The sequence below is a fragment of the Monopterus albus genome, unplaced genomic scaffold (genome assembly GCF_001952655.1).
Source record: "Monopterus albus unplaced genomic scaffold, M_albus_1.0 scaffold362.1, whole genome shotgun sequence".
NCBI classification, from domain to species: Eukaryota; Metazoa; Chordata; class Actinopteri; order Synbranchiformes; family Synbranchidae; genus Monopterus; species Monopterus albus.
This window is the reverse complement of record NW_018128242.1, coordinates 289,920-300,443: the sequence shown is the minus strand read 5'-3', so window position 1 is coordinate 300,443 and position 10,524 is coordinate 289,920. Positions and strand designations below refer to the sequence as shown.

General features: G+C 42.7%; 1 protein-coding gene across 1 annotated transcript in view; it reads left to right on the top strand.

The window, feature by feature from the left end:
- Nucleotides 1–853: 853 nt before the first annotated feature.
- LOC109951063 (traf2 and NCK-interacting protein kinase-like) overlaps nt 854–10,524 on the top strand; it is a 107,777-nt gene continuing 98,106 nt past the window's right edge. Inside the window, 2 exon segments of the mRNA XM_020585337.1 lie at nt 854–1,410; nt 4,449–4,514. Of these exon segments, the coding sequence (XP_020440993.1) occupies nt 1,303–1,410; nt 4,449–4,514 (174 nt within the window). The 5' untranslated portion in view covers nt 854–1,302.

Sequence of the window (10,524 nt, the reverse complement as noted above, 5' to 3'; positions counted from 1 at the left end):
GCAGCGGTGTGGTGACAACTGGGGCAGTGCATCACTATGCAAAGAGTTCCTGGTAAAGAGGTCTGCCTCAAGGCACTTGAAGCAGAACCAGCACTGGGCAGTCGCAACTGGAAAGATTTAAAGAATAATGTCCACAACTCCATCATGTCTCAAAAAAGGAAATTGTTGTAGTTCATTTTTAATTTATGTTGTGCAAATAAAGCCAGTTGTGACTAATTTTGTGTGATAAATTGTTTATCAAGCTTCTATCAATGGAGTGGGTGAATTAAAATAGGTAAATCAAGATTAGAGGACTTTGCCAAACATGCTTTCAGTGTTACTGATGTTAAGCAAACTTAGCAAGTGACATGTAAGATTGAAAAAAAACTAAAGTTTAGATGTCTGCAAAACTACCCAGTTTTAAATGCAGAGATGCATACCATATACCATTTTTATAATGCATTTTTAATAGATGTAAATACAATCAAATTTAAATACACTTTCCATTGGCAAAATTAAAAACCACATGCTTCCATCTCTGTAATGCTGTGGTTTGGGTTAACCAGGAAAGTAAGATGGGACAGTTATGAAAGATCTTCTAAAATCTGGTGATATATATCATGCATTGTTTTGGTGCTTTGTGACAGAAGGTCCAGTTCACCAAATCTGCTTAGCAACAGGCTCCGGTCTTCACACGTAGAAAAAGATTTTTTTATTTCGAGTTTTCTGAATTCTGAAGTGACATTTTGATTCTCTATTGCCACCTCATGATAGATTTGTGTTTTGCACCATTGTACCTATAGCAGAAGTGGTGGCCCTCACAAAGTCACAGAACGTGGGCCACACAAAGGCATAAAAACGTGTGTGTGTGTGTGTGACATTGTGGGCGTCTCTGTCCGTAGCGCAGCCTCCTCGCTGGCCACTCCCGGGAAGCGCGCTGCTGTTCTACCTCACTCAGTGCGTCTCGGCTGCTGTGTGCTCCTACTGTCTCTGTCCTTCTCTCTCTATCTCCGTGCGTGTGCACGCGTGTCACACCCGGTTCTGTCCTTCCCTGTCCAGATTGTGTGTCGAGGTGGAAGCATGTAGCCTCGGAATCACGGCACCGAGCAGCATGTAGCACCTGGAGCTTCACGAACATCGTTTCCTTCCTGCGCTCCTCATCTGTCCTCCCTGCCTGCTGGAGCTCTCGTCTCTCCTTTCGGGAAAACATCGCCTTCACAAGCACTTATTAGGGATTTTTTATTGGGGGGTGGGTGGGGGGCTTCCTTCATTGTAGAGGAGTGTGAGTGTGTGCTCATCCCACCGCTCTGCACCTCTCGGTCGATGGTCGTTGAGGAAGCTTCCATCTTGAGTCCCGTATCTACCCAGAGAACCATGGCGAGCGACTCCCCTGCACGGAGTCTGGATGAGATAGACCTGTCTGCCCTACGGGTAAGTGTCCCTGTGTGTGCACATGCGTGTAGTCCCCGTGTCTTTGTGTGCGCGTACACGCGAGGCTGTTGATCACCTGTCCACCTCTGTTCTTTCCGCCCCTCCGCTCCCTCCTCTGCAAGCGCCGTGCAAGGAGGCATCTCCTTGGTCTTCCAATTGTTTTGCTGAAATTGCCGTCGGTTGTGCGCATGCACGCGCACGTACACCAGCCTGCAAGCCTGTGTGATTTAGTGTGTGTGGGCTGTAGTGCTCGTGCACGGCCGGCAGTGATTGAGGAAATCAGGTTGGATATCAGAGTGTGGGATCATGTGGCCTCCCACTGACACTTCTGTTGTTGTTGTTTGCGGTTGATATTTTTCTTAACAACTGGTACGTGATGTAATAAAGTCCTGAGCTGCTGCGCGCGTGCGTTCACCCATCACCGGGCGCGTGGGTCAAAAGGCATAATAAAGGCTAGTATATCTGTAGTCTACTATGTGGGGCAGATCTTAGGCTGCCTGCTCACTTGCAGATTCACAAACGCGCGCACACATACACACAGATACAGAGGCTACAGATGCATGCACACACAAACACGCGTGCGCAAAAGCACGCATTGTGAATAATTGCTATGATAACCGCAACAGGAGCGAGTTCCGCCATTTCGTGATGTTGTGGCGACAGCAGCATTGCATCTCAGTGGCTGTTTGTTGGGGGGCTGTCCGCGTGCACATGCGTGCCCGCGTGGCTAGGAGGTGTAGCTACTGAAGGAGACAGTGCCGGAATGTTAGTGTGCGTGTGAGAGAGAGAGAGACACACTGCTACATTCACAAAAATATGAATTTAAAATTTCTATTTTTGGATTCTACATGCTCACTTCACTGTAGACTTGGCGTGTGCGTGTGTGTGCGAGATTGTGTGCAGCTCCTCTTTTCTTTTTGCTTCCTTTTGCCCGCTGCTGACGCAATACAGCTGTACCTGCAGAGCAACAATCAAGTCTCGACATGATTGACCGGGTGGGACTGTGCGTCCCTGTGTGGGCGTTAGAGACAGACACACAAACACTGGGGGTGACAACAACACTCACACAGATGAGATGTTCATGTTCTTGTAAAAACGAGAATCCCTGCTCTCAGTGGCCTGACAAGTAGAAATGAGGTCACCCAAGACAGCAGAGAAAGCTGGGGGGGAACATTTCATTGTGATGCAAAGTTTGTCGCAAGCACACAGACGTCCTGTTTGTGCAGTTGCCTCACCAAAATGTTCAGATTCAGGAGAGAATATGATGCTTTTTAATGCTCTCCTTAAAGACAAGCCACAGCTTGGGTCTTTGGTCATGTCTTCTAGTTATGGGTGTCATAACTGGAACATGGTGATTTCTCAAGAAGAGTCCAGCAGGTCAGGAACGCCACATGTTGTCTCACAGGCTGTAAACAACCCAAATGCTGAGTCAGACTTTACTGATGCTGAAATGATCCTGATCCCCCAAAATGTCACTACACCCAGAACCGTGTAAACCAAAGCATGGAGTTGAAGACTTTTAATGTTCATCTTATTTAAGGGACCACGGTAAAACTTGCTGAATACATGTCGGAACACCTGGGTTTGTGAGAGTTTGTCGTCACAAGTAAAAACCATCGAGCTGAAGTGCAGGTGTCACAATTCCTGGTTACCTCCAGGCTCATGCTCTTATTTAGACATCTTCTCTGTTGCTGCATGCAGCTTTCATGTGCCCCGGCTTTACTGTGCCCACCATTCACCCTGATTATGTTCACCTATCACTTGATCAGAGTGGATTTTGTCCTCCACGTCCTCATGTCGGCCTTGCTCTTCCCCATCATGTTCAGTAGGCCCTGTTCACCTCCTGTGTTAGCTCCTACCTCCACATGAAAGCTAAGCAACTCACATGAGAGCGGTACCTCATTTGTGTTTATGCCTTAACTTTGTGTACAGACAGGCTTGCTTTACCTGCATTTTCCTGTATGGAGAATAGTGATGCAGTTTACCTGCTGGGTTCACGTGTTCCCCTTTGTAGAAACACTCTCTGGTTCCTGTTGGCCTTATTTTGCCGTTTGAATAGTTACATTGCATTCCTGAGTTCCTGTTTTTGGCTGTAACATGATTACAATACTTTCCTGAGTTTGTTCTTCCACTTAAAGACAGTTCCTTACTTAGTTTCCCTTGTGAGTTAGTTTTTACCCAAGGGTTTCTTCCTGTGTCTTTGCTCACCAGCTCCCTGACTTTCCTGGGTTTTCTGTTGTTGGTTCATTGCTTGTTGCTTTGAGCCCTTGGTTTAGTTGGTTAGGGGTTGGTTTAGTTGGTTCTAGATCTACCCCCATCATCCTCGCACCACGTTACAGTTTGTGTATCTGTGTTCTCAGTGTCTGTGGGAATTGCTGGCCACCGAGCTGCAGGCAGGTCTCGGTCAGATCAGATCCTTCTTTCTCCTCCACTGGGGGTTTTCTTATGTGTGTGATCTTGCAGTTGGGAATGGCTGTAAGATGCATGGACAGGTTTGTGTGTATGTGCACGTGAGGCTCGTTCCTCCAGGATTAGATGTGCTTCTGTGTGACCTTGAATGAAATGTATTGCTGCTTTTTAAACTAATCCCCTTTAAGAGGCTCCACTGTAACAGTCCCAGTACACTAATGTGCGCACACACACACACACACACACACACACACACACACACACTGTACGGTATGCTAATGTAAAACTCACAATAGGTGTAGTCACTCCTTGTAGGAAATCATTTTGAATATGAACGTCTACATTAAATGATCACGTCACAAAGTAAGCTACACACATGTGGCTGCAAAGTCAGCTTTTGTCATTATTCATATTGAAAGAATAACAGTGTGGTGATAAAGAGGGGTTTATACCTCAGGTATGCAGAGCTCAGTCAGCCTCTTAGTGTGTGTGAAGCTCAGATTACACATTGAATTCCTATATCCAGTTTAGTGAGTTTGGTATTCTCTTATATAACTTGGTCTTTATGTGTTTTGTCTTTTCTTCCCACCTCCTCCTCCTTCTCTTTCACCTCCCTCTCTCTGTCTCAGGACCCAGCTGGTATCTTTGAACTGGTTGAGCTTGTTGGAAATGGCACCTATGGGCAGGTCTACAAGGTAAGTCACTATTTAATCAACTCCCACACTGTGTGACATTTACTGTAGCATCCAGGTGGCAACTTCTTGAGGCTGAGAAATGAAACCAATGCGGAAGTGTTAAAACCTGCAGTTCCTCGAGTGGCCACTAGAGGCTGACTCCAAAGGGAGTCAGTCCTCATAAGCGTCCATGTTAAAATGTACAACCTTACAGCAGAAATAAAGGTTTACAGCCTGGTACAAGAAACGGTTTTGGTCTTTATAGCTAATTTCCCCCTCCATGACAACTGTACAGGGGGTGACATTTCTTTATAACTTGCCCAGTGAAATTATGATGAGACAAAAAGTTACACATAATTTGGGGTGTGGCTGCTTTGAGTGACAGGCAGGAGGGTCCCGCCATAGGTGGCTGGCTGTTAGCTGTCTAGCGAGCACCACTCATGCCCCGCCTCTTTGCCCATTTTTGAGTTAGCTGTTGCAGGTGGAGTGAAGCGCTGCCAACATGGCAGAAAAACAGTGGGTGACGTCACAGTGGGTTTATCCATCTTTTATATATAGTCAGTACATAAATTATCCTTATTTTATAATGAAACCATCAGTGGATATCACTAATAAAACCACTTATTTATTAAGTGTAAATTTCCAAAGAGCTTTATCAAATTCAAATCCAGTAGCAAATCCTTAACAGATCCAATTCCTCTCAAATCCCATATTGAATCTTTTTACTTTTCAGCATTTGCAGCTAAATAAAGGCTGAAATAACTTCAGCTCAGGGTTGTCTAGTGACCTTTTGTTGGCTCAGAAGCAAAAACACATCAAGTTTAATGGCAGTGTAATTACTGCCCAAAACATAAAAAAGAGTAGTGATGTTTAAGTATCTCTCATGACCCAACCCACTAAAAAAATCCCCTAGAAACACACATTAACTAGCCCATATATCATGTTCACATGTAGTGAATGTGTAGAAATACCTCTTGCTTCTGCCACCAGTTTATTTTTAGATGTTTTTGGTGCATTCCATCGGCGTCACTAGACCACTTGTATTGGGGCACGTGCCCCAGTGTAAATCAGCTGTGCCCCAGTAAATACATTCCCATATTTGTAAGGGTTTTTATTAGACCATTCTTCAGAGAAACTAAATGCAAGACAGCCAATAAACCAACTGACGCACATAAAAGAAACACAATAAAAACAAAAACGTGCTGCAATAACGCTACAAAAACGATGCTGCAGCTGTGCGTGGAAACTGTTTCCTCGCGACGTGCCAGTGTATACCGACCACGCACACGTTTCAAATGCCAATCAGCATACGCCGCGCAACGAGCAAGTAAGATAATGTATGAAAACGCTGTGAAAGTAAAGTTTCCATGAGTGATAGCTACACTATCTGAACAATGACTAATTCCTCCTGTAGATGGATATCAGAACATTCTTTTTTTTTTGAGGCAAAGAGAGGGAAGCAGAAAGGAGAGATGAGTTTGAGGGAGGTAAGACAAATGTTGACAAATGAGCTATAGCTAACGGACTTGCAGGTCTGTGTGTAGCTGTGAACGGTCATTCAGTGCACTAAGACGACTCCACACTTGGCAGAGGTGCACAATGGGCCAAGACAGGCTTCACCATCTTACTGTCTTATCAGTTGAGCAGGAAGAACTTTGTAAACTGAGTGAGAGTCAAGTTATTGACAGGTTTGCCAAAATGAAGAATAGGCGCTACACTTTATTGCACCAAAAGGGAACCAACTTAACTGCTTAGATTTGGTGGACAAGATGCTTTTAAGCTTGGGGAAATACTTTGCTTTACTTTGTGTATAGGATGTGTAGGATATGATATTAATTTGTAGTTGCTGAAGTCATATTTGGTCATGTTTATGTCCTCTGTTTTGGTAGCATTCATGTTAAAGCTTCAAGTCTAGCAACACCCGTGGTGCATTCACATATACAGTACATCATTGTTATGTTGTGATGCTTATTCCACTACTTTATACACTATAGGGAATCTTAGTCAATAATAATACATCATCATTTATTGTATTTTGTTTTAATAATATGCAAAGGTGTAACTTCAGCAATAAGAAAAAAGAGGAGTAAAAGCAAAAAGTAGTAGAAAATACAAACGTTCAGGATTGTATGATTATTGAGTAAATGTACTTTATACCACTACCTGCCACTTTCATTACAGTGCATGTAGTGTCTTTTGTTTTTGCATTTTGTCTTTTTTTGTGTGGCTATGACAAAGTACAAGTTTGCTCATCTGGCATCAGCATGTGCAGCTGTCTGCAGGGTACAGCACTGAAGGTCGGTGGACAAGGTAATAATGGGGGTTTCTGAATGCAGCTAATTACCACATTGTCACGTTAAGGCCAAACTCAAAGCATTTGCTAGGCAAAATAATGGTTTCTAAACTCTAGACTTAGAGAGGAGGTCGAAGTGGGGGAGCAGTGTGTCAGGCTTTAACAGTAAAGCCTGTTTGCGTCCTGCTCCCAGCTGACTGTCAGCCTCAACTGCAGCGTTGCCACATCAGAACATTTACTTGGTGTTTGAAGGCACAGACAAATAACATCAATGGCATCCAATCAAAAAATGCCTCTGTGTTATTTTAGAGGGCGTGGACACACAACATACTTTGTCATTTAATTTGAAGAACTTGTTTGAGTCTTTGCAGTGACCCAACATATACACTACATCCTGTACAGACCAGCCTTTGAAAAGGTTTTGTGCTATAAAACATGCAAATAGCTGGAAACAACTCATATTTAGCTGCAGATTACAGTCTGCCTTTTCATGCTACAAAGTGAACAGGACTTGTTTAAGATTTGACATTTCAGGGATGAAGTGACGTGTTGTGGTGTGTAGTGTGAGCTTAGAGTGTCTGCTGCTCATGTGATCTTTGAAAAGGATGATTTGAGATTTGTTGACTCATTAGTGAGTCACTTCATCTTGTTCTCCTCCTGATCCCAACTTGAGCTCCAGGAATCGACAACATCTAATTTTGACCAGAACTGAAGTTGTCAGGCAGCGAAAGACGCCCACGGAGACTGTAACAACACAGCAGAGAGGCTGTGTGTGAGTGTGTGTGCTGATCCACTCATGATCACTAGTTCCTGTTGAGTCTAATTCTGGTTAAATCATGGATCCAGTCTGAGTCCTCTGGCTGTTTTAACCCTCTCCATGTCAAACAGCCAAACCCTTGTTAACCCTGGTTGTTGCTATTTCTTTGTCCCACTCTCTCTGTGCAAAAGACGCCACCTCTTCACTCTGGCAGCTGCCGGTTCAGACTTTTAGCCACCCAGAGCTCCTCCACGGCTGTTTGACATGACTTCTGGTGGCTGGAAAAACCCTTCTTCCAACCTTAGCTAGGCAGCAGGTGGGGCTGATTTACAGGTCGTACTTTGACAACACAAGGTGGAGAAGCTGGAATAACAACAGGAGAGTTGGAGGCAGCAGAGTGCGACTAAAGCTGATACAAATAATAAAAATGCCTGGATTCCCTGACTTGAGACATCAGTTATTCTACATTACTTAAATTTTTACCACTGGTTTTATGACCCAGTGTGGTTGCTGTATGTGATGTGAGGTTTTTGTTTGTTTTATGGGAGCTCCCCGACCTATTTCACAAACCTGCTTGTTATGGAACTGCCTGCTTACGATCTAGAAGAGAGAAAGTGCACATTGCTCTGCTGACATTAAAATACCTCTGGAGAAAACAACGCTAACTTAATTCTGCTCTTTGGAAACACTCTCCAGACTCACACCACAAGTCTGACAGGAATGCACTGTGTGTAGTTGTGGAAACATACAGCAGAAATGGTTAAGTTTGTTCCCAGTAGTGCAAGAAATATACAAAATAATAAAAGAAAAAAGAACGTTGCATGTTACTTGACATACTGTGCATGCAGTAGAACACTAAAGGCGAAGCCAGGAATGAATGAATATGGCACCTTCATTTTCCCTATAATTAGTGCCAAATTACACCTTTCCTTCCTGGAACCTTCATAAAGAATCACTGTTGCACGTCTGCGGAAAATGTAAATGCAGCAGTGTGAGTCTGTCAGGGTCGGCAAGCAAAGCTGCCGAAAATGTCGATGGTGAACTCAATTATGAGGCCATACGAGTAAAAGCAAAACACTGTCTCTTTAATTAGAGCACTGGTCAGAAACAAACAATTCACCATGCAGAAATCTGATTCAACATGTAACGCTCTCAGGCCGATAATCCAGTTCAGGGTCAGAGCCAGCAAACTCACACATCCAAAGTATCCACAAGAAGAACGGTCAATAAGGAAAGTCCATAAGTCAATGCACAGAATACAGACAGAATCAGAAGGGTTAGGCAGTACTCAGTGGTCACAAGGCCATCTGGGGTTAGAGCTGGAATAACAGGCACTAGGAAAACCACTGGAAAGTCTGAACATGGGTTAGAACAATCTGGCAGCTTCCTGATGGGAATAAGCTGCCTATAAAGGGGTGAAAACAGGTGCAAGCAATTGCCACTAATTAGTGTATAGAATCTGTAGCTGAAATGACACCATGACAGGATGTGGTGTCAAAATAAAAAGCATGATACTGGAAGCAGAGGAAACAGTCATAAACTCAAGCATTGTCCACCTGAAGTGTAGGAGAGGACAAGTCTGTCCAAACAAACACTTCATGTTAAGTTTAAGAACTAGAGTAAAAATATTAGTTATCTGCCAGTTCTGTGACTTTTCTTGACCCAGAGCATAATTTTTCATTCATCCTCATTGCCAATATTTTTGTGCGGTTTTTGAGTGAATGTTCTATCCTCGGGCGGCGGACGCCTCCCCCGCTGGCTAACGGTCTTACATGGGTACAGATAGTGAGCGAGCAATAAAAAAGGAAATCTGAATGATGATTAAACATGATCTTAGAGGACATTCAGTTATGAAAAATACTGTGACGTTTACATATTATTTGTCTTCTCAGTCATCCAGGTCATAGTAAGCTGAAAAACCTCGTCTACTGGACTAGATTTCTAGGTCGAAGACATTTCACCTCTCATCCAAGAGGCTTCATCAGTTCTGACTGACTGGTATTGAGCTGGAGATATTTATCCCCCTCGGTTTACATATGATTAAAGACTGATGTTCTAAAGAGACTGTAGAGAATCAGCTACACTGTCAAAAAAAAAAAAACTAAACAAAAAAACTCAGTTTTACAGAATTTTTTTCTTTATTTGTTATTTTACAGATTTTTCCTGTTTCCAGCATAGTACATGGAAATGGTAATAACCTTACAAAAATTATATGAAGCTGTGACTTACCAAAAAGTTCCTATTTTAATTTTTATAACCTTTTTCACATAAAAATACTAATAATAACTAGAGAAATGCATTTCCTGTCGTAAATGCATGTGGATGCTGATAAGCTCAAAGATCGTCCTTGAAAATGCCTGAAATCAATTGTTGAAACAGCTGAAACATGAGAAGAAATGGCTGAAGTTCTTTATTGAAATAGTTCAGAAGAAATGGCTGAAGTTCTTTGTTGAATAATCTGAAGGATGAGATGCAATAAAGTACGAATGGCCTTGAAGAGCTGAACTTTTTGGTACCTGACTGGCTTTTCTAGCTGAAGGTATGCTGAATTTACTAATAAAATGCTGAAAAATTTGACACCTGAAAGGCATATCTACCTGAAAGTATGCTGAAGTACAATTTTCCCATTAATTTGAATGGGGGAAATTTTCAAAATAAAGCTAAATATTTCAGAAGTGTGAAGTGTATGAGAATTCTGAGTCGAAGAATGAGTGTCCTGGGAGACTTGAACATTTTGATACCTGAAAGTATGCTTAAGTAGAATTTACCCATTTATTTGAAAGGGGCAAACTTTTCAAAATAAAGCTAAATATTTTAAAAGTGTGATGTTTTGAAAAATTGTTAATAGAAGGATGAATGTCCTTGGAAGAGCTGAACATTTTGATACCCGAAATAGGTGAAGGTATGCTAAAGTAGAATTTTCCCATTCATTTGAATCAGGGAAAACTTTCAAAATAAAGCTAAATATTTCAAAGGTATGA